Here is a 23,950-nt window from a genome sequence, read left to right as displayed (position 1 = left end):
CACCTACTGAGGTTAAGACACAAGCATTTGTTTTTAAGTTGCTGCTCACTGTAGTTTTCGACACAGGTAGAAGCTGCTTGAAAATGTGACCTCATCCGTCTTATGACAGCAGCAACAAAGACAGACTGAAAATATACCAACATTGCTCTGCCCCAGTGATCAAAGCTGGTTTAAATAAACAGTGTGCTTTATCTGTAGAATGCACTGTTCTTTGAACAACTATTCATTCTACCTAACTATTTACATTTGCTTGAACAATCAATACACCAGATAAAGTAAGCAGTAATGTATATGAACAGACAGAACTAGACTAAATCATGAAGAATTATCATTTACTCAGTAATATGCCAGTTGTTCATTAAGATACTACTTTGTAAAAGCAAAACACTCTTAAAAACTTAGTGGGTTTTAAATACAACCTACATTCAGGAATGCATTATGCACTGAGTTAACATTACACAGCCTACGTCTGCTATGAACTCAAAGAAGCATGAGTAGTTTTTGCCATTTCAAAAAGCAAGTATCACTGCAAAAAGTGAAAATTAGTGGCTGCAATAACACATCAGGAAAGAAGTTACGTGGCAGAGTGGGTGCCACAAAGTAGTAACTAATTATTAACTTCTGTAAAGGTTAGCATGAATCCTCTTTAGGCCATAAGCTACAGCCAACATGAATAAAAACACATTCTTTATTAAGGAAACAAACTCTAAGCTGTGAGAATTATAGAGCACAGTTAAAAGGCATGATGCACAGAAACATTTACCCTTTCATCAAGAATGGCTGGCCTATCTAGGAAAGAACTGAGATGCTCTAGTAGAGTCTGCTCTTGAACCGGATCTGTGGTTAAACAGAAGCCTTAGTCCACATAGTTCATCTTCCACACCGCATTTTCATGACTCTCATATGAAGGAAATCAAAGATACTTACACAGCCACCAGCAAGAATTTCTGCAGGCAGTGGGACAGAGCCATCTTTACTCATAAACTTATCTCTCACAAAATCATTAACCTTAAAAAACAAATATTTATGAAAGTCAATAAATTAAAAGGTCAGAGAAAACATTCATCAGTTGTAAATTCCGTGCAATTGAAAATGCAAATACATCCATGAAGTTACCAAGCTACAAGGTATCAAACAAATCTTAGATTTTATGTTAAATATTCTAAAGCTATGATTTTCTTTCTAACAAAAATTTGAAGCATAATTCAAATATTTATTATTGAAAAAATATAAATCACTAATTAAATTAAAAATCTGAAAAATATAAAATAATTTAATATTTTAGACATGCTCACTACATTTAAATATAATATCAAATTAATATCAGAATGTTCAATACTAAGTTTTAATACAATGGCAATTCAATTAATAGCATTAAGTACCTTTTTTTAAATTCATACTACTAGCTTTGGTGAATACTAGCTTATCAGTGAATAAACAATACATTATTATTGGGTTATAATAAGAAATTCTTCAGTGCCTTAAAATCACTCAAGAAATAACAAAATTACAGAAGTAAAACATTTAGAAAAAACATCATGCAAACAAGTTCCTTTCTTACCAACAATTGATTATATGCTCATATAACCTCCTGTTGTGCCAGAGTCATACATACAGGAACCACGTGGAGATACAAAAACAAAAGCCCTCCAAGTCCAATAAATAATTATTCATAATTATTAGTCCAACAGTAGTTACTAAGAAATGAAACTGAAGGCCTGCATGACTTACAAACAAGGAGATGAGCTGAACAAGTTGAATAAGCTTGTTATATTTTGGAGTGAGTCCAAAAATAAGTTTTCAGTAAGATTCTTAAAATGTACATATATACCTCTGCATGTGACTTGTATGTCACTGATACTGTTCACAGGTCAGATATTAACAGCTGCTTTGTGCTTTTTGTAATTAAGTTTGTATCAAGTAAAATAAAGGAATACACTCTACCATGTTGCTGACACATTAAGGATAAAAATCCTTAACAGGCTAATTGTAATTTGATGCCCTTTACAATGTGGAGAAACGTGAAAACCATCCATTTGCAAACTTACAGTTAGTTTTATGGCCTTCTCTGGTGCTACTCCTAATAGCTGCGGTAACAGACCTGTAACATGGAAATAGAGAATTCAAGCCATCGAGTAACTTGGTTTTAAATAAACAAATCAACAAATATATGTAGAGATCAGCACCCAGAAACGGGCGATTTTTACAGCAATTTTGTGTTATTATATCTAATGAGAGTACTTAAACATTCAATTTTGAGAACAAACTTGGTGCTACCACTTAAAGTGCTACCACTGCCTATACATACTGGTTTCTTTATTTTTTTATATCCATACTAGCTCATTTTATGCTTAAACACTAGTTCAGATTTGACAACTATGTTTCTGTACTGTCCTAAACTAACATTCATTTTCTGCATCTTCACACAAAAATCAAGACTTTCTAATGAATTCTAATGAATTTTGTGAGATATGCAATTCACCCACTTTAAATGTCATAAGTGCAGTACCTTTTTCTGGCAAAAACAATGGCATTAGATGGCAGAACCCAAGGGGATAGGAATCAAAATAATGCAAAACATTCAAACATGTATGACTGCATTCTTGAGCTCTTTGCCCTGGTAAATCACCAGTTCTTAAAACAAAGGAAGTTATGCTGCTTTCTTTCCAGGTATGGAATTTCCTATTTTATTTTGTTAAAAAGTGATTCGCTACAGAATTGGAAATGTGAATTTCTGACTGTCAGCCTCACTTGCTTGAAGTGAACAGTCAATATTTTGTAAACATTTGAATGACACAGACTAAAAATAGGCAAAGCTTGCTAACAAAGCCTAGGGCTAGGATGGTGTTGCAAGCATTCATCAGCATAATGAAATTAGGACACCATCCAGAAATGTGAGAAAATCACAGCAGCTAGAGCTCCCAGTACAGACCCGTTTGTGTTAGTAGCTCAGGCAGCACCTTTGCCTATTTTCTATAAAGCCTGACATTTTCACCTATCCATGGTTTTATTTTTGGGAAAAAAGACAATTAATGTTCCACCTCTAAAAGTTAACTTGCTGAAAAGCATTTTCCTGTAGAGTCAAATGTCAGAATAACACAGACAAAAATACACTCGCACTAGTTTAGCATATTCTTCCATCCTGCTACCATCCATCAGCTTTACTAGTTCCTACTGATGCTCTTAATAAGGAAATGACATTGAAGAAAAGCACCATCTGACTTGTGGTATCAGAAGGCCCAAACATATTTATATACTAATGTCCTTATACAGTACATATACATGCAACATTTACCCAAGACAACTATGACTGAATATTAAAATAAAAGGACACAGTAACACTAAGTTCATATACAGCTGATCAAAACAAAAAGAAATTCTGCAGAGCAGGTTAAATTTCAAAATTTGAATTTCTAAACAGTTTTACTTGCACAGGTGACCTGAATTCATACCTCAATGAAAAAACATTAAGACACATAGAATTGTGTAATTAAATATTACATTATATGCAGCACTATGAAGAAAACACAAGAATATACAACAAAAAGGATTGTTTCGTTGCAAAATTATCTTTGTAATTGTTATAATATTTACATCTTGCTATAAGACATGTGTGGCTCTATATAAACATTACAGCTAAGGAATTTATATCTTCAGAGACTAAAAAAATGTTCCATATACTTTAAAAGGACACTACCTAATCCTAAACCTAATCCAGTAGAATTAGAGCAGGTCTGTAAGCAAAATAACACAGAGATAATTAATTTTAAAATCGCATATACATATATTATTACACCTGAGTTATATATAACATGACTTTGAAGCCATATTTTATCAAATAAATCACAGAAAAAGACATTCTAAAATACCAAGATATGAAATTATAAAAATAGTCCAGTTAGTGATCTATATAAAGCTCTAGTTTTAGAAGCAACATAAGCAGGACAAATCACTGAACTGATTTGAAGATGGCCTTTTAACCATTTTTCATTTTTCAGCTCCCAAGACTTTGCATTTGTAAAGACACTTGTAAAGTTGCAGGAAAAACGGGTTTATCTTGGCACAAGTTATTTTTTCCCACCTGGTTCGTTCCTTTTGCACTCAAATCTGAATTGGATGGTTACAACTCAAAACCTTCCATAAAACTTGAAGGTAGAAGAGAAAGATTAAATAGAGTAGGTAGCTGTTAAAAAAAAAATCCAACAGCAGAAAAACCCAACCGGACAACCAAAAACTCAGACCATTTTTCTCTTTTTCTCTCTCTACTTCACATATGATTTTATAATATAAAAGTCCTTTGTAAGTTTAATTTCAGATAATGCTGTGTATGTCTACTGCAGGATAGATTACAGTATTTAAAAAAGGTAGCATATAGAAACTGCATTTTATAGCCTTGCCAGACATCAGCAAGGCCTACTGTGTCCAGCATCTTAGGAAGGTAGAGGGACCCTTCATTTGATCTCATACCTATGCAATAAAGCCATCTTTAAGTGGTACCTGTGCATTCTATATGCTATGACCATCAAAATTAAATTCTCTTTTCTTAATTGTTTTGATGGGAGCCCTGAAACACTGTTCAAAGATTTCTAAACATGATAAAGATGCTAAGTTTTGGAAGAAAGCAAGCACATCAAGGGACCCATATGAAAATGTCACGTTTCCATTGGGGTTATCCTGACATGCTGGGAATTTTTCAGTGTTACTAAGCATTAGCAGATCAGCAATATGATGCATACACTGATGGAGAACAGGCTTAGAAATGTCTGACAGTGTCTTAAAAATATATGCCTTTTATAACATCAGAGAATAACATTTTGCACATAGGCAGCCTGCTAGTATAATACAGAGCAAACATTATTCAATGCAATTTTTTATATCCAAGGTTTTTTAGTAGCAATTATGATGTGCCTCTTCATATTTGACACTGTCGTTGTAGGATGCTATGGGAAGGTGAAGGTATATGCAAGGGAGAGCACCAAGAGCTGCATTCAGTTTGTGACACTGTACAAGTTATTTTCTGAAAGCAGTCTAAATACATTGTGAATATACAACAGCTCATCCAGCCCAGTTGTGATAGTACTGAGTTAAAAAAAAATCTTATTTGGACAAAGTATTTTTTCAGATGTCTAACAGGGAAACTTCAGTTTCACACTGTGTAACAGATGTAATTTTCCCTTCATATTAGAAAAACCCACTGACTGAAGGAGTTGTTGCTCCATCTAGGTAAAATATTTGAAACCATTTGGGCATCTTATAGAAAGGCAGTAATGGAATACTGCCAAATTTTTCCATTGCAGGATTCACACTAGCAATTGAAATCACCAGTTGCCATTCAAGTAAAGCTCCCTCAGACTGGAAAGGGGGTATTCCTTGAAAACTTTGTGCTTTGACAGAACTTGGGGTACAAGATGGTTTGTATTTCCATTCTACAGAGATGGTACTTCATTGCCTAATTTGGGAGGAAAGCTTCAGCCACAGTCTTGATGTATCATTAGCATGGGAGTCCATCAGTAATAATGAAGCTGGATGATGAACAAATGATTAAAATCTAAGATTAGATGGCATTTGGAGTCACTGCAGTGCCAGAAGTACCATCAAAAGAAATAAAACTAACAAGCTCCTAAACAGTTAACAATCACAGATGACAGTGTCTTCAACAGCATTTCCTGTCTTTTCCACCCTTTAGGCAAAGTAGCATTAACAGCATGGCTACTAAATGTTTTCCTAAGCTGGTACTTAAATTATCTCTGGTACTTAAATTTCCCATAAATTTTCTATCAAGCACAGGTGAAATAATCTCTACTAGATGCACTGCTTAAGACTGTGAAGCAGTCTGTGACTCATCAGGTGGACTTCTGATTTAAATAATATTAAGAAACGTAGGTGACCTCATCAGTTGGAAGAGATCTTGACAAATCACAGCTTTCAAAGTTTTCTTATATTTGCATATATGTACATATATACCTGTAAGTTTCTAAATATGCATTTCAGGTATAAATGTAGACACAGTAGTAAATTACAGGCATATGAGATAAGTATTCTTTTTAGCCATGCTGAGAAATAGACAGATAAAAAGATTTTCTCAAATATACAGTCTTAAAAAAAATTATCTAAAAACACAGCTTTCAAATAATGCATATTATGAAAACTGCAGAGATTTATATAATGTTTGGCTTTGTGGAGTTTTTTTAATCGAAGTATCTTCTCAGTGGAAACATTGATTACCCTTAGTACCAAACTGACAACAAACAAAATTTAGTGCTCTCTTTATATCCACAAGATGGTGTAATTTATCCTTACCTGAGATGGTGGTTTAGAACATGGTTTCCAAGTTTGGAAAAAAATAATGATACAAAAAAGAAAAGTCAATTCACTTCACTGGGTGGAAATATGTGCCTGGTGTTAAAAATATCATCTGAAATACCTGAGTTCAGAGTGGGGCTTATAATTACTGCTTGCTTGAAGTGCGTCATGACAAAGGGACCACTCCTCCAAATGTTTCTACTACTGTTTTTTAAAAGGTTTTGCATCACTATTCAGCTAAGCAGGAGAACTCTACCAGTGACTACTCCCTCCTTCAGGGGGGACAAAACCACCCACATTGACTTAAGTCTGAACACATCACAGCGCAAGAAAGAATTGCAGCTACTGATGAGTAGCAAAAAGTAATGTACTCTGTAGTTTGTCTTATGTAGTGTAGTATTCAAGACCAGAATGAGATGATTCTTGCTGTATGTATACTGCATTACATTGGGTAATTATCCTAATGTATAAAATGCTTCTTTCAAATTTTTTGTCTTCTTAAACTGAACTGGGAACTTCCTTCTGCACTCAGTTGCTCAACTTTCTCCAGCATCATCTCCTTAGAAAGTAAGTAACAATGCAAATTTAAAGAACTCCATGGAGGAAGCTCCAGATTTTTAAGGAGTTTTCTTTATTTGACTCCTTAAAAGAGAAGCTAAGTCAGGGTGCCCTTGAAATAGAGAATCTGTAGAAATATAGGTCTCAATTTGCCTCTGAAATGATGGTATTCTACTATATAATCCAGAAATTAGATTATTGGCCTGGGTTTAGAATTTCAGATCCACTAAACTACCTGAGATTTCACTATTCAGTATTACTTGGAAGATTGAAAAGTAGTAAAGGGGATGGGGAATGGAAGGACAAGCTATACTGGTGAAGGTTCCTAAAGCTCCCTAAATTTGGCAAAGAAAAAAATCACTCCAAAGACAAGGCAAGCAAATGGAGGTAAGAACACACATTTCTGAGTTTTGGGGTTTTTTCCAGGTGAAAAAACCACTGTGCTTCAGAGTTTCAATAAGACAGAAGCAGGTAATAGTGGAATTCTGCATATTTATTCTTTCAAGATCCTGGAAGAAGCAGATATACATTTGCAGGCTCTTTAATGACAAATTAGGACTTTCAAAGATTCTGATTGTTATAAAGCCTTACAATTTAGAGACCATGTCAGTAGCTTTTATTAAATTATTATGTCCACTCCAAAAATTGCCTCAAACTCAGTCAATAATAACAGACCTTTCCCATCTCCAATTGTGCTGAAATAATTAGAGAGTCTGTATTTTGCACAGAACCACTTAGCCAACCTCCACTAACTCAGGTCATATGTGATAGAGTGCACATACATCACACCACCTAGTTTTAATGTTGTTTCCCACATTGTCTTATAAACTGTTATTTTTTTTTTAATTGCGCATAGTTTTGCCCGATCATTACACTATTGTATCAAAATCCTCTGTTCTTCATTCCTGACTCAACTGCTTTTAGCAATTAATTTCTTTCATTATTCTTATTTTCAAAAGTGACAAAAAGTTTCTAAGCAAAAATGAATTTTCTGACTAAAAATGAAATAAAGATTTCAAGTTTGAAATTATCCTCAATGGATACGGCAGAGAGGAATAAAAGATCTCAATAACTGGGACACCAGAAATATAATTTACTTTAACTCTATGACAGAGAAGAACTGCAGTCTCATGCAGTAGTTCCTGATTCTTTGTGATTCCTTCTGAGTTACCTGAACTGACAGAGTTGATACCACAACTGGGACAAGGACAAAATAAATTAAGAAAAGCCACCATCTAACAACAGGCACTTAGATCTAAGATATCCAAAGTGAGGATGATTTACATCCTGAAGAGAGTCCTCAATGGGGCCTTCTGCACTGACTACAAAGGCAGCTTGAAACAACTAACTTCCTAACTTGGGTGTATTGGTTACATATATATATAGCTAAGTGGGTTGAAACCCAGCAAATTGCTCTGGCTGACCCCACAGTGACAAGCTAAGAAGAGGTACATATAAAACCTGATAAAGATGACTATTTTCAATGATTAGTCATGCAAATGCAACTGGTTCAGAGAGAACTTTTTTGTGTAAAACATATCACAAAGAGAGATCTGGTTAATAACAAGATTATTTTCTTTGTTTTTAAATAGAAAGAAGACAGATAAGAAAGAACTGTGAAACAAAACAAAAAAACCCCAAAACCAAACAACAAATACTCACAGATGATCTAACTTTTACCAAACAGGACAAAACACTATTGGTACTAAGGACTGCTAAGGAAATGAAAACTTGACTAACAGTGTATTTTTGCTGTAGGAAATTGCTATTGTTGCCCTACTGCAGATGAGGAGGGACAGGACAGAGAGGTCCTACAGAAATGTTCTCATTACAATGAAGTTTTAATTATCAATAAGTTTGCAAACCTTTCTCCTCTAACAGAGAAGAAGCAAAACCACAAACTAGGCAAAACTGCAGTCTTAACAAAAAATGCTTAAAAATCCAAAGTGGCATGAAACTCTTATTAATATCTTATCATTACCTTTTAAACTTACCTCTATAAAGCCCAAAGAAACCTTCATAACGCAGCACTTTCTTGAAGCAATCAAAGCTGTTCTTGTACATAAGTTCGCCCACAAAAGAGCCTGTAGAACGCTGGTTTTGCATTCGAGTTTTTACCAAATCAATTGGGTAGACTGCAGTGGCTCCAACAGCTACAAATAAAAATCAAGGTAAAAGAAAACATGATTATGCATTTGCAGTGTTTGACTGCAACTATCATCTTTCACATTTACATTTAACATATCAGTTGTATCTTTTTTCTCCATGATATATTCTGGATACATTAAACTACCTCCCACAGTTTTAACCAAAAGCACTTCCTGGCCCTACCTCACTGTTAATCGCGTTCTCCTGAAACTTGTTTGGTGACAAATCAGATAGCAACACCACCTGGAAACTCCAATGGCTCATAAATTCCAAAACACTTGCAGACCAAATGATCTTACATGATCTTCAATCTTACAGTTATCTCATCCCTTAGACAGAGCTCCAAGGGCAAGTCTGAGAAGCCTTCTACTCTTAAATGAGATGCAGAAGGGAAAGAAGGGCAAAAGCAAAGAAGAAAAAACCCAAACAGTGAAGATGAATCTTCTTTTGCTCAGCCATGACTAACCTCCAGCAACTGAACCAAGGGCAAACCTGTACGCTGATTCTGCAATCTGGATGAGAACAGGTCGAGACGCAGCACCTGAAGCTTTCTGTCAGGGCAGAATTTAAAGCAAAAGTAAAGAGAAGAAAAATAATCAGAACATCATATTTCACAAGAGAACATCTCATGAGCAAATAGATCTAAGAACAGAGATACCTGGAAAAAATCCCACAATACACTGCAGATTTTGTTTGCAATTATTATTTCTTTTTCACTGATTTGTAAGTTCCATATAACACAGCCTCTTCAGACTGGAATAGCAAAGAAAATCGACTGATACTACAACAAAATTATGCAACTCTAAAATCAATGGTCTAAATGTGGTCTAAATGAGGGCATACATATTGCATCTTAAGTCATTAATTTTCTGCAGCTAAAAGCAACTCCAGTTTGGAATTTCTTTCTACTGTCGCCAAAACTGGGTGTATCTATTACTTCTCAGGCTATCAAAACAAGTATGAAAGCTCTGTTCATGCATATTAGCTAAAGGAAAATAAAGTTTCATAAAACACCTGCACAATTTCATTTCGTTCACAGTCTATGAGTGCTAGATTCAACCCAATGAAAAATAAATTTCAGAAGTGCTCCAGATTTAAAATTACTATCTGATGAAAGAAAATAATAAAGAAAAAGAAGTTCTGCAGGGGCTTTAAACCTTCCATACTTACTATCACTTTTTGTAATACATTCTTTTTAGAATACTACAAGTAAAAGCACAAAATAAATATATGGATATATTTTCCTGAAAAGGTTTTAGTTAATATTCCAATGTAGGTGGAATCGGCCAGAAAAGAAATTGAAGGTATCAATGTAGCTGAAAATCTTTTCAGTCTCAGCATCAAACAGCTGACATTAAGAAAGAATTGAATGGGAAAAATGAAAAGGTAGGACATATATGCAGAAGAAATTGTAAGATTTAAGCAGGTTCATATGTCCTAGCCTCTTAGAATGATGTAAATCATACTAGCAAAGACAATGGTCCCAAAGCAAAAACTAAGGAAGCTGTTACTTTCATCACCACATTTTTGGCTACATTTTACCGCCACCTATTGTAACTTATATTCCTTGACATTCAGCCCAATGCAAATGCTTTTATCTCCTTTAGGAGTCTTCTAGGAATAGATGGTGAGCTTTTGGGAGCCAGCTCATCTGAATTCATCCCAGCATCATCAACATTTAGTCACTGCACAAACAAACCACCACCTCAGATACTGTCTTGGAGTGGTGGTGGGGGTGTTCACATGTAGGGGAGGGAGGAGAAGAAAAAAGAGAAGCAAAAGAGGCGCATGTGTACATACACACACAGAGGCCTGGCTTATGGCCTGGTAGTCCTAAAAATGTAGCCTACATCAACTCATTGTGGTCAAACTGGCGCCTCTGCACAGACCCAGAGCAGGAAAAAAGAAAACCAACAAAAAACCCCTTGGTCTCACAAGACACAAAGTTAAGACTGCCTTAAAATAGAGACAGAGAGAAACAGAAGGGTTAGTTTTAAATCTATGTGTATAGAAACTTGTCAAGGAAAATCTAAAATATAATAAAATAATATGAAAACTAAAAGATCAATAGGTTTTGACATTTAAAGAACACTCCTATTTCTTTTTGCCTCAAACACAAAAAAAGTTCATTTGTGGTTATATCACTGAAAGTAAATACCCTATAGGTTTTGGAAATGAAGACAATAATAATGTTTTTACTGAAACTGTGATGTTAGTCTATACATAATGTCTCCTATTTTGATATTCAGCAGAGCATAAAGCAAAGCAGAGAACACTCTGAAGCCAGGAACACGGATGTATGTTCAGAACAAGGGCTGCCATTTAATAGGCTAGATACTGAATTTTACCAATCATATATGAAGCAGGAAGTCTCTTTTCCTCATTAAAAAGAACAGAGAGCAACAGAATCACGAAACATAAACACCTTAATTAAGTATACACCTAATATTTACTGAATGGTGGGATGACACTCCTATACATTTTATCTTTCCAAAGTAAATTACATTTGACCTGTTAAAATATAGCCCAAGAGAAAGGGGCACAAAGAAGAGATGGAAAGAATATGACACAGGCTAAAAATAAATTCTAATAAGATGGTATTCCTCACAGATATTACAAAACACAAGAAAAAAGCAACTTAGATGACAACACAGAAGAAAGTTGGTTATCTATTTACCTGGCACTGGAAACAAATAATAGAATAGCATTATACTAGATTCTGTTCTTACCTGCCTCTGAGCCTCTGCCAGATTGTAGGGCAATGTCCCTTCCTCCAGAGGAGCAATTCTTTCAATATCAGCTAACGTCATGCGCCTGAAGAAATTAGTTCAGCTTAGTGTTTGCTTAGAGACGGGTTTTCAGATCTCAAGAAGCTACTCGCACGTGGCCACTACACTACACTCTCCTGTTCCCCAACATCACCTTCTACTCTTTCCAAGAACTAGAGAGGAGGAAAGGAAAGAGAGGAAGATAGATAATTCTTCACTTACCCCCGTGGCTCATAAAGATCTGCTAACTGAAACAAGATGTCAACTTCCATGGGTGTAACCTGACCAAATTTCTGAGCTGCCAGAACAAACTCTTCTGCAACAGAATAAAAATACAGAAAAGAAAATGCAATCAAACCAGAAGAAATAATCCAGAGCACCCCAAGGTTGCTCTATATTTTAGTATAAAGTACAAGAGGCTGGCTGGAGGGGGGTAAAAGGGGAATAAAATTGATTCAACACAAAAGTGGTTTTGCCACTACATAAACATGTGATTTAAATAGTCTGTCCTTCATGCAAGTAACTACAACTCTCTGGTCTTAAAGCTTAGTGCTACCAGCAGAATTTAGGATATCTGACATACGGTATCAATCAGTTGCAGGTCAGAAGGAAAAAATAAAATAAAAAGCAAACAAAAAACCCCCCAAAACAGGAGTCAAGGGATGTGGAACTTTTCATGCATAGTCCCAGTAGGCCACATTAATGAAACTCTGGCATTGCACAGGGAATTCTCTATAAAAGTGGTTAGATATAGCAGATAACATCTTGTTCCAAGCTTGTAGATCAGCTTACTGTGCCGCCAATACAAGTTTATGGAATTCTTCAACTACCCTTGAAGGTCACTTTAATAGGCTGCCAATTTGGCAGGAGTCCTAGGAAGTTTTTGAAACTTTTAAATATCTTTACATACTTTCCTCACCCTGCCCCCACCACCAGTTTACTAGGACCTTTTTCTGATTGAAACAAAATGAAAAACCTGGAGGGTGGACTCCAACAGGAGTGTACAAAACTGAGTGGCAAACCAAGGAATGCTAACGAGGCAGGATTTTTTCCCCCTCCCATTGATTTAAAAGCATACAGATGGGGTCTTTCCCTCCATCCGCCCCAACCAAATGCCCAAGAAAACTTCCAGACTGCAAACATTTCCACCAACCCTTAGTGACTTCCACATCTTTTCTATTTCCAGCCAGAGTACTGTAGATCTTTCTAATGAGCTCCATGTTGTTAAGGAGAGAATTAAATCCATTAAAATAGGAAAAGCTGACCTGATGGGAAGTGGTACCTCCAGCAGCCTGGAGTAGAGACAGTAAAAGAAGAAAAGAGAAAGGAGACTGTTACAAGACTAGGAAAAATATCAAAATAAAGATTTTCAAACGTTATTTTAAAAGAACAACAGTAGCATGGGCTTGCTTTTTAAAAAAATGTGCAAAATAAAGAAAACTATGAAAGATTATTATGTTACTGAAACTAATCATGACCAGAATAAAAAACTCCCCCATCCTAAAAATCTAAACAAATACATATGCAGGATTATAACAACATAACTAGAAGTAATTTACAAAGTTCAAATTTCAGTACTGCTTCAGTTGGAAATGTTTCATAAGTTGGCTTATTTCTAGTAATGAGGAAATCTACTTTTACATGTAAAGCATATTACTATACAGAAAATTTCAACAAAATCAAAACACATTCTGAAAAAAGTCAACTGAAACATTTAAATTCACAGGCATTTCAAGTCATGGAAAACTAGCAATAAGCTCTCAGTCTTATATCAGGCAGTCAAACATAATAGGAACAAAAAGGTTCAAACAGTTATTCATTCTCAGGTGAGAACTGAACCTAAACCTTTGTTTTGAAGTGGTGTTGGGTCTGCACATACAAAAATTACTGGATCAATTCTCTATTTAAATTACAAAATCAGCGATCAAGCAAATTTCAGGAAAAAAATGCATAAGCTTGCCAAAATTTAATTGACCTTGAGGGAAAAATCAAAATCTTATCTGTTGTTTTATGAGAGAGCATATGACCTGAGAAAGCTGATAACAAGACTGTGAGGGAACCATGGAAGTATCAGATCTCACTGTCAGTCTCTAAGTCTTCTGGCTATGTTTTTTGCTGTTTGCATCTTCCAAAATTCTGATCAGACTTTGCAATTCTCATCACTTCACACATTTCCCTGGAATTCTTCCTTGCAAGTCAAAGAAAAACAGATTTCTTTAAACCTGCACATAGCCAGGCTTTGCATTACTTGGAAAGTGCTACTACAAATTCCTCAGATTAGAAATTGTGGTCAAAACCAAATGTACCTTTTTTAATTTCTTCAGTAAAATTGCAGAATTGCAGTATTTAATTCAGTTTGTGCACTTCAAACTGATACAAAATGTACAGTCAAGTGTAACAACTACCAGTCAATATATAGTGAATGCCCTTGGGTAATGTTCTGGTTCATAAGTTGTCCCAGGTACTTGTAAATTACACTCAGGAGCTTAGAATTTACACTACAAACCAAGTTCTTCGAGAAGGATATCCTAAGTGAGATGCAATGGCGTTCTGACATACTGACACAGTCTACTATGATGGAGTGACTGCAAATAGCCAGGAAAATGCTAATTTGTAGGCCATTACTAAGGTCCATATACATGTTTTGTCTTTTTTCTCAGGAGACCAGGAACATTGAGGATACGTATTCTGCAAAAAGGGTTAACTTGCATATTGTGTAGATAACAACTGCTGAACTTAAAACATACATCCTTGAGATGTTCAACATGTCACATAAAGTGGTCAAGGTACATAAAAAAGGAATCCCACATCTGTATTCCAGGTCTTTGCCAGCTGGAATACCAAAACTACTCACAGCTACTAGACATTCTTCTACGAATGGCGTCAGCATGTGTGGCCGGATAGTGACCATAATGTCCCTGAAGTCCATAGCTGTGACTCTTCCAGACTGAGCACTGTCTCTCTGTACAAAAGCTTGTTTTGCATGTTCTAACTGTATCTCCTGAAAACATACAGGGGAAAAAAATAGTTAAGTTCAAAATCATCATCTTAACACTTAGGTTTAATATAAATAATGCAGTCCTACAAGATTTCTCATACTTAACAAAACAGGACTACATTTAATCTAATTGGATATTGTACGTCTAAGTTTTGGCCTTTTCTTTCAGGAGCATATATGGTCTCCATCATTGAGCTCAATATCTAGGACAACATCATGATTTCTTTGCCTTCTGGACATTACATCGTGCAATTCATTTAACTGAGAAACGGAGGACACATATCAACACCCAGTGCAGGTAATCTCCCACTCATGAACATTAAAGTGTTCCATGATGTGCATTATCCAGTATATTGAATGTGTCACAGCAGGTCAAAATACCTTGAGTAAAAGCGCTCACTACTCCTTGAACAATGCAATCATCAGAGACTTCCATGTAGAAACCTACTAATCTGGAAAGCATTCCCTGAAAAAGCATCCCTATTTAAAACATAAAGGTTTTTGTCTACAAAAGACACCAGCAGTTTAATTCAGAACTCCTTGTATCGTGACTGATTAAAGATCAGTTCTCAATATTTCAACAGTAGTAACGAGCATAAGCATTATCTGATACAACTCCCCGATAATATCATTTTGTGAATCTAATGTACCACTGAGAGAAAAGAGGAGAAAAAAAGGCATTTAATCCCTCATAGCTGTATCTTTCCTACTGTGACCTTCACCCTTTCTTCTTAAATTACTGTTAGACTACTTTTTTTTCTCATTTAAAAGAAACAATCAAGCACAGATAGTAACTTGATAATACATGTGAACATTTTGTTCAGTTCTACAGGTTTACAAAAAACCAGAAATATATCTTTTGGTGATGTAGTCAGAGTTCCCAATCTGTATTTCTCAGCTGAATGGAGGAAAACAAATCATTGTCATGTCTTCCCTTTAAACTGCAAGGATTATAAAAACTTCTTCATTGGAAATATAGTGCTTAGTCTGAATACATACTCATAATCAGTTATTCAGAAAATGGAATCAGAGCAAAAATATGTCAGCAAATACTAAGCAAGTCTTGTGGTGGACCATGATACTATCCAATTATTTCCATTATATTTGCAAATATATGCCTTAAAAGACATATTAATCCAGGACTCAGGCTAGTCAAGAACCACCATCATGTTGTATTCATAGTGAATATGATCTCCTGTAAGTTGATATTTGTCTTAGAGCAGCCTTCAAGGAAATAAAGAGTGAAAGGCAAAAGGCAAATTCAGACAGAGTAGGATCAGACATGCCAGAGGCCTGCATCTGCCACTCCCTCCCTCCTTCTGTTCATTCAGCTCACGCTGCCACTCAAACCATGATTGTTTTTTCATTTGCCTCCTGACTGCCCCAATTTTAGTTTTAATTTCTAATTAGAACACTGTACCATGACCTGAAAGGTACAATGAAAACCTCCTACTACATTAAGCAGAAGAAGGAAAGGAATGGAGGGAAAGGACTGATCCATGCTTCACTCACAAAATTATTCAGAAATTTCTTCTTTTGATGCGAAATGCTTGTGGGGCTTATAATTTGAAGTGGTACAATTTCAGTTCTGCCACGTTTCCTTTACATTACAGACCCCTATGTGGAGCTGTTACAATTCAGCAATAATACTCACTCTGGCTGGATGCAGCCATGTAAGCTCTTACTTCAATTCATTCGAGACTATAATTTGAACAGAAATTTGGAAGCAAGCAATTTTGGAAGGTTTATGGTGGACGAGCACATGAACACGAAAAGACTTCGTCAGCTTGAGGCTGGCAGCTACTTGGGAGGCAGAGAGCTCTGAAAAGGAATTAAAAAACTCTTGCATCCTAAATACTCACCACCTGGCAGGTGTTTGTTATCAAATGGAAGCATCACCAAAGAAAAAATAAATTTTATTTAGCAAAAGGATTACATGGGAAACTCTGAATATTGCTTTCTTCTCCTTCCCTCATTCAGTTTGTTTTAACCACTGAAACTGTTGGCAGTTGTTATGTTAGAATCCAGCACTAAAATGCAGTAAAAAAACCTGTACACCATTTGCAAAAGTCCAATCTGTTACCATCCCTGTAGACAATCAGTGAGTCTGGAGGTGTGTATACCATTGGTGGGACTTTGGCTGACAGTGACGTCTCAGCCACAGTACAAAGCAGGGCTTACACTCCAAAGAGATACATGAAGTGCATGTTTCTTGTCATCACCTAGCTAATTGCAAAAAGCCTACTAGTACTACAGTTGAGCACTAGCACTAGAAAGAATTATCCCGCTTGGTTAAAACACCTGGTCAAGGACTCAGTGCTGCCATTTGCTCATCTTTTTGTCAGTCAGAAAAAAGCCATTTAGCTGCAGACAGACAGCAAGACAAAACCCTGAATGGGATGATGTCAGTCTTCTGGAACTCCCTATTCACACCTCCTCCTTAGTTCAGAATGTAAGTTCCAGTTCAAAATGGTTTAAGCATATTGCAAATAGATAGAGGAGATTGATACCACCTTCTCAGAAAGATAGAGACCTTCTAGGCTACAGTTATTTTGACCAGTGCTACATGTCTTCCACTTACACCAAGTGGAAAGAAGCATAGGGATCTTCAGCCACCTGACATTCCCAAACCATGACCATGGATGGCAGCATGGCATACAAGAACGTGCAGACCATTACATTGTAACACAGTCTCAAAACTAAATTTCACCTATAAAGTCTGTCACAAACAAACCAGACATGTCACTTTTCTAATCACTGCACAATGCATAACAATGCACTAAACTCCTTGAAGTGTTTTACCTCAAAAGAAAGACTATCCCCTCAGTCTCCACACCTGAATGCTGAGATAACTCACAGCACGACATTTCAAAATGAGGCTCAGTAGCTGCCAGCAATTTATCCTGGAATTCATTATGAGATATTTGTAACGTCACCTGTGTTGGGTGTATGCAGCTAATATAAAAAATAACACCTTAAAAATAAACTGAAAAACAATAAAGCAAAGCTGTAGTCTTCAGAGTTGCTATCTGAGTTGCAATAATTTTTATTATTTCACCTATTTCGGTCCCTTTTTGTTTACCTAGACACATAAAGGTTTAAAGAAACACAATCCTCATTACTTTGCAATACAAATCACACATCCTAAAGAACCTTCTCTGACTAGACTTTCTGTGAACTTAGATATACATAGAAAACGAGCTTCTTCCTTGATGTTGGAAGTCTAGAATTCTCCCAAGTAGCATATGACTTTGTGAAAAATCAACTTGTACATCATGGCAGGCACACTGGCACTAGAATTTTAATGAAATTATATCCTATCTAGAGATTTCACCTCAGCTTCCACTTACAGCTCATTAAAAGCTTCTTTACTTTCCACTTAGGTAGAAATTTATGTTTGCGTTCCATCCCAATGGATCTACAAGCCACCAGATACAGCACAATCCTTGCACTGGAGCGGATCCCAGGGTTCAATTACAGAGAGTACTACTTCATCAACTAATACGCTGGGCATAAATGAATTCCCAGACAACGTGGAAATGGATTTACCAGGCCCACATATAAGCATATGTTAAAATTCATCCTGTGGAATAGATTCTACACGCCAAGAAAGGGGCTGATGTTGCTCTTCATAAGGCAGACTTGCCAATTAAGTGATGATGGAACATGACCATATTCAAACAGATGTGATGGATATATACTGGAGATATATGAGCTAATTTTAAGCTAGCAAAATGAGAAGCAGGGTAAAACAACACACCTTGAGCTCTAAGTTGATGCAAATAGATTGTTAACTGTATTAGAGCCAAGGAATTTGGAGGCTATACTTTCAGGCATCTCAGTTACTGCAGACAGAAAAAGTGCTGGCACGATATAAATATTCAGAATCCCATATAAACTCTTCTTATTTAAAGCCACAAGAGATCCATCTCGTGCATGGATAAAATATACAAATGTTATTTTCCAAGTACCTTCAGCATTGCCAGAAGCGATGATTAGCTCAAATGCTGTGACAGATATCAAACATGAATGTAAAAGAATTTGAATCTAGCTAGATTATTACATTAAAATTTGCAAACTGCATTGTACTTACAAAGCAGTACCTGAAGCACCATATAGAACCATCAGGTCCACGTTAAGTGCAATGTAAGTGCATTCACACATCAGGAATGCAGAAAGGTAATTTGATATCCACTGTGGTCTCCTGTTGTCTAAGGTCCAAGGTCTAGACACCTGATCAAGAAGACTGACTCACGCGCAGGCAGAATGTCAGAAGGAAAGGCTGAATACCAAAGGTTACAGAGCTTAAAGGAAGATTTCTATGCTTGTGAACACTAACTCTCCAGCTTGTGCTGAGAACCATTTCTGTGCCCAAACTTCTGCATCTATAATAAATCAGCAGGGAAACTTATGTGATTCAAAGATTTACAGGTCTAGAAAGTGAGCAACAGATGTACCCAGTTACTGGGACTGACTGAGCATCCTAATAGACTGTACTGATAGCTGGTAGCTTCAGTCTTAGGAGAATTAATTTATTTGAAAGTCCTTACTGCCTGCACCAATGTTGAAAGCATCTTTATTAGCAGCCTTAGAACTTATCCTAAGCATATCCCACTTCTCTAGAGGACACTCAGAATCATTATCCTCATTCTCCAGTGTTCTTCCTCCCTCTTTCTTGTCCTACATGGATCATCACCAAAAGGGCTGTCTGGCTTATAAGGACCACTGACATGTTCCAACACAACCTTTCACTCTGCCCTGAAACTAGCTAAGATTCACTTTTGCAGTAGAGCCAGTTTAAAAAAAAAAAAAAAAGGAGGCAGTGGCAAGACACACCAAAATGAAATACAACTATCCCCAAAATATGATCACATCCAAAAAAATCCTTTCAGACAGTAGAAAGGAACACCCCTCCACAGGATGAGAGAGCCTAATAGTTAGGACTCACCTCCAAAGCTAGAAAGCTGGAAGGATATTCTAATTCCTTATTCTGTCACAAAACTGGTCTGTGCCTTAGCTACTTAGGAGTTACAATAGTAGGTTCAAAACCTGGGGGAATACAATTTCATCATATGATACCTGACGTCCTCTTCATACAAAGTTAATTAGGCTCTGTTCTACAAAGTCAATTTGAAACATTTGTCTCAATAGCATTATCTTAATTATTCCTCATCAAAATGATACCACCTCCTACTGTGAACTAACATACTTGTGTAAACAAGAAAAAAAGAAATGTTGCAATCTTGAAGCAGGTTTCCATTTGAAAACTCTCTAGTGTAAATACTAATACAGGCATTAAATATTCAGGAGGCATTCAAATAAAAACTCACGTGTTTCACCACTTCAAGGATCACTCTTCCTACCAAAAACTACTTTTAACAGTACCACTGAAATACAGATAATCTGTTTATCTTTTTATTAGCATAATATTTTACTTCCTGTAACAAAGTATCCACAAGTATGAACAGCCAAGAATTCCTTGCAAAAAGTAGTATTCTCTTCTCTATATACCACAAGCAAACTATGTAGCATTGCCCTATCTGAGAGTGTGTGGAAATGGCTTGCAACAAAACATTTTTATTGGATATCATCTCTGAATTAAATACATATTTGGTAAACATGCTGTTTACAGACAAAAGTACTTAATACTAGTCTAGCAGGTGAATCCAAAATGTTCAGTAATATTCTTTGACTCATGGATTTAAATAAACAGGAGATTTTCAGACATAAAAGTCAAGGTTTTTAATTTCACATCTCTGTCTACACAGCAGTGTAGAAAAAAAAATCACCTTCCGCATTCAGGTGCCAAAAACAAAGGAAAAGGAGAAAACCTGCGCTAGCCTGAATCACCAATTTTACCAATAGCATATCCTATTTATCAACATACTATACAAGTTCAGCAGTCTGACTGTAGAAGCCTCCACTTGGTCTATATTTCAACTTTCCTAACAGCACAGTATTTGGCAAGTTTGCAAATACTTTGATTCTTGCATCGTTCTTATTACTCTTGACAAACTGTATTGTATTAGACCCACCAGTAAAAACTGAGTGAACTCCGCATATGTTAGGTGTCTTTTTCTGTCCTTTCCAAAATGCAGCTGTACGAACTCTGAATTCCAGTTAAAAGGAATGTGCTGATGAATTGTGGTCTGGCCAAAAACTTGCTTAGCATCCTCTGGGAAGAAAAGAAAAATGTTCATTTAATAATAAAATAAAACAACAATAGAGACAAGCATATAAACAAATATGATATTTTGTAACAGGAAAACAATACTATTCTTATAAATTACTAACATGTTGTAAAGTAAACTTAATTTTTTTTGTTTACCAAAACCATCAAAACCATCACCCTCACAAATAGTTTCCAAATAATATTTTTATTTGTGAAGTTTTATACACACAGCATTTGGTTAGAAGAAATGCAGATATTTCAAGTTTCAAAGTCAAGCAAGAAAAGATTAAAATTAAAAGACAATTTATAAAAAGATGACTAAAGCTAGCCGATTTTCATCATAATCTTTTCAAGCTGCTAACAATGAAAGTTTTGTGTCACTATAATTCAGGCTTTTGAATTATTCTGAGTTCTCATGATTCAAACAAATCAACTTTATTTCAATTATTTCAAGATCTACTTTTCTGTAGTTAGTTACAGGAGCAGTGACATGCGGGACAGGGGATGGAGGAGACATGGCAGGCAGGAACAAAACCTTATCATCACCTCCAGCACTAAGCAGACTTTAACTCTAAATATCTTCTACAAGGAGGGGGGCAGCGCAACAAGTATGTTTGATCATACCTAAATGCAAGCTTCAAAGTTTAGTTCAGGTTAGTAGTCACAGCTGGTTTATAAAAGACTCTGCAGACTGGTAATACTCAGCGGTTTTGGTGAAGAAGCAACTATTTGATACACACCAAGCTCTAAGTAATAAGGACCATACATTGTGTATATTTAACTAAGGAAAACAACAATAAGATAGCAATGAGATCTGAGGAAGTACTTGTCTCAAATGACAGTGCCCACTTCAATGTGATAGTCTTGTCTCAGTCAAAAATATAGGGCAAAGATATCTTCCAAAGACAAGCTCAAGGCCAGAGGTTCCCAGCTGCTATACACCTTCCTAACTGCTGTATGACTCCTCCAGTAACACGAGCCAAGAGCCAGGTCTTGTCTCCTGCTGGTTCCTGTGGGCAAAGAGAGCTGGTTCCCATGAGACACTCCCTACCCACAGGCTGGGCCAAGAGCTGGTCTGTTTCCTTCACACTTTGTGGAAGAAAGACCAGGAGTCCAAACCACGAGCTCCTGTCTGTCTCTGTGAGCAGCAGAGCTGCAAGACAGTTCCCAAGCATGGCTGGTGCCTGGGGTTGAGAAAATCAGCACAGCTTTGTGCTTGCCTGTGTGCAGAACAAGCTGGGAGCCACCTTGCTGGAGCCAGTCTCTGACTGGGAGCCACCTTCCAGCTCATACTAGTGCCACAAGCAAAGGTGGGAGCTGACTCCTTGGGGCCATGAGGTCGCCTCTCTGCGCACATTGAGCTCTGGCTTCTCGTTCAGTCCATGCCAGCCAGGCACAGCAGCTCTGCTAACCTGGGAAACCCAACCAGTGCGGAATCCCCCATTTTAAGCAAGAAAGCAGGAAAAAGTGAGAGCAAAGTGGCACAGCTGAGAGCCAGGAAGATCTCAGGAAGAGTCCACATGAATGAAGAAAAAATGGTCCCAAGGAAATGAAAGGGGCAGGTGTCCTGTTGCACAGCCCCTAATGCCCTGCAGTTGGTGTTACCCACAGGGACAGCTTGTTCTAAAGCAAGAAGGCTTCACAGACAGAGCAGAGACAAAAAGTGCAGACATCTTCCCATCTCTCAACACAGTCAATAGTTTCACCTTTACAGATACAGCACCCACTGATCCCAGCAAATCAGTGGTGAAAGAGTAAGTTGGATTTAACTTACAAACAGAAAGACTGACCCCAGTTAGCCTCAAATTCATAAAACTCATAACTTCAAGTCTTAATGCACTATGAGAATTTTCTCCAAGCAAAGTCAGTGCCCCCAGGACAGCCTCATTGTTCATTTGTATCTTCAAGCCCCATCACAGCCAGCTTGGATCTTGTCTGCCAGCATTCTCCAGGAGCAAAATTCTGCTCTCAAGGCAGTGGGAGGGAAAGTCTATCTGTTCAGGGTGAGGTCCTATCCTTCCACTTGAAGTCTTCCATTTAGGATGTTTCCCCCTGACACAGCTTGAGGCACCTTGCCACATGTCATTGAAGATCAAACTGTTTTCTGCCAGATTTTCTACAAAGAAGGCAATGGCAACCAGCATGAAGAAAATAGCCTGTCTTGCCAGCTAACAAGAGGAAATAAAGATTGTCTCTTCCTGGTAGTAACCGCTCTGCTTTTCAGAGGAATAAATATATTCCCAAAACATCTCTGTCACCTGTCTCTACACAGAAATCAGATGCTCATCTTCTTCCTCTTTCCCTCTCATCCCACCTTCAGAATTTCCCCAGAGCAAGACACTGATATTGTGTGGATTAGATTAGGAAACCATCACTATTAACCAAAAGCTATGTTTGGTTGGACTCCAGACTTGCCTTTGTTAAGAGAAAAAAAGGTGCATTCTTACCTGATGCAAGGTAAGAGAGAGCAAAACCTTAGCTGGTATAAAAGTAGTCTCAAACTCCTTTTGATGCAGCCAGGCTCCATACAATCTTTACTTCAACTTGTTAACATATGAAAGTTGCAGAGTGTCCTTTGATTATGCCACTGTAATTTTATTTTAGTTTGTTATCATACATTAGCCACCTTAAAGGAACAATGCATCTTGCTCCCCCAGCTCTATGTCTTGTAAACCCTCTTTGGTTGGGGCCTTAAAGAAATATTCCAGTTCAAGAAAATCAAACATAGAATCACAGAATGGTTTGAGTTAGGAGGGACCTTAAAGACCATCCCATTCCAATCCCTCTGCCATGGGCAGGGACACCTTTCACTAGACCAGGTTGCTCAAAGCTCCATCCAACCTGTCCTTGAACACTTCTAGGAATGGTGCATCCACAACTTCTCTGGGTAACCTGTCCCAGGGTCTTACCACCCTCACAGTAAAGAATTTCTTCCTAACATCTAATCTAAACCTACTCTCTTTCAGTTTATAAACATTCCCCCTTGTCCCATCACTACATGCC

At 36.9% G+C, this 23,950-nt stretch overlaps 1 protein-coding gene across 3 annotated transcripts in view; it reads right to left on the bottom strand.

Moving 5' to 3' along the window:
- The window catches only part of SLC25A13 (solute carrier family 25 member 13), a 102,345-nt gene that overhangs the window by 27,585 nt on the left and 50,810 nt on the right, over nucleotides 1–23,950 (bottom strand). For all 3 annotated transcript variants that reach the window (XM_032710344.1, XM_032710332.1, XM_032710335.1), the window contains 9 exons: nucleotides 20,811–20,950; nucleotides 14,632–14,778; nucleotides 12,931–13,069; nucleotides 12,000–12,093; nucleotides 11,739–11,823; nucleotides 9,476–9,560; nucleotides 8,856–9,014; nucleotides 2,049–2,101; nucleotides 928–1,008 (listed from right to left, as the gene is read on the bottom strand). In XM_032710344.1, the coding sequence (XP_032566235.1) occupies nucleotides 928–1,008; nucleotides 2,049–2,101; nucleotides 8,856–9,014; nucleotides 9,476–9,560; nucleotides 11,739–11,823; nucleotides 12,000–12,093; nucleotides 12,931–13,069; nucleotides 14,632–14,778; nucleotides 20,811–20,950 (983 nt within the window). The remainder of the gene's footprint in view (nucleotides 1–927; nucleotides 1,009–2,048; nucleotides 2,102–8,855; nucleotides 9,015–9,475; nucleotides 9,561–11,738; nucleotides 11,824–11,999; nucleotides 12,094–12,930; nucleotides 13,070–14,631; nucleotides 14,779–20,810; nucleotides 20,951–23,950) is intronic.

The sequence above is a fragment of the Chiroxiphia lanceolata genome, chromosome 1, assembly GCF_009829145.1.
Source record: "Chiroxiphia lanceolata isolate bChiLan1 chromosome 1, bChiLan1.pri, whole genome shotgun sequence".
Classification (NCBI taxonomy): domain Eukaryota; kingdom Metazoa; phylum Chordata; class Aves; order Passeriformes; family Pipridae; genus Chiroxiphia; species Chiroxiphia lanceolata.
The sequence above is the reverse complement of the archived record's forward strand: the minus strand, read 5'-3'. Positions and strand labels throughout refer to the sequence as shown.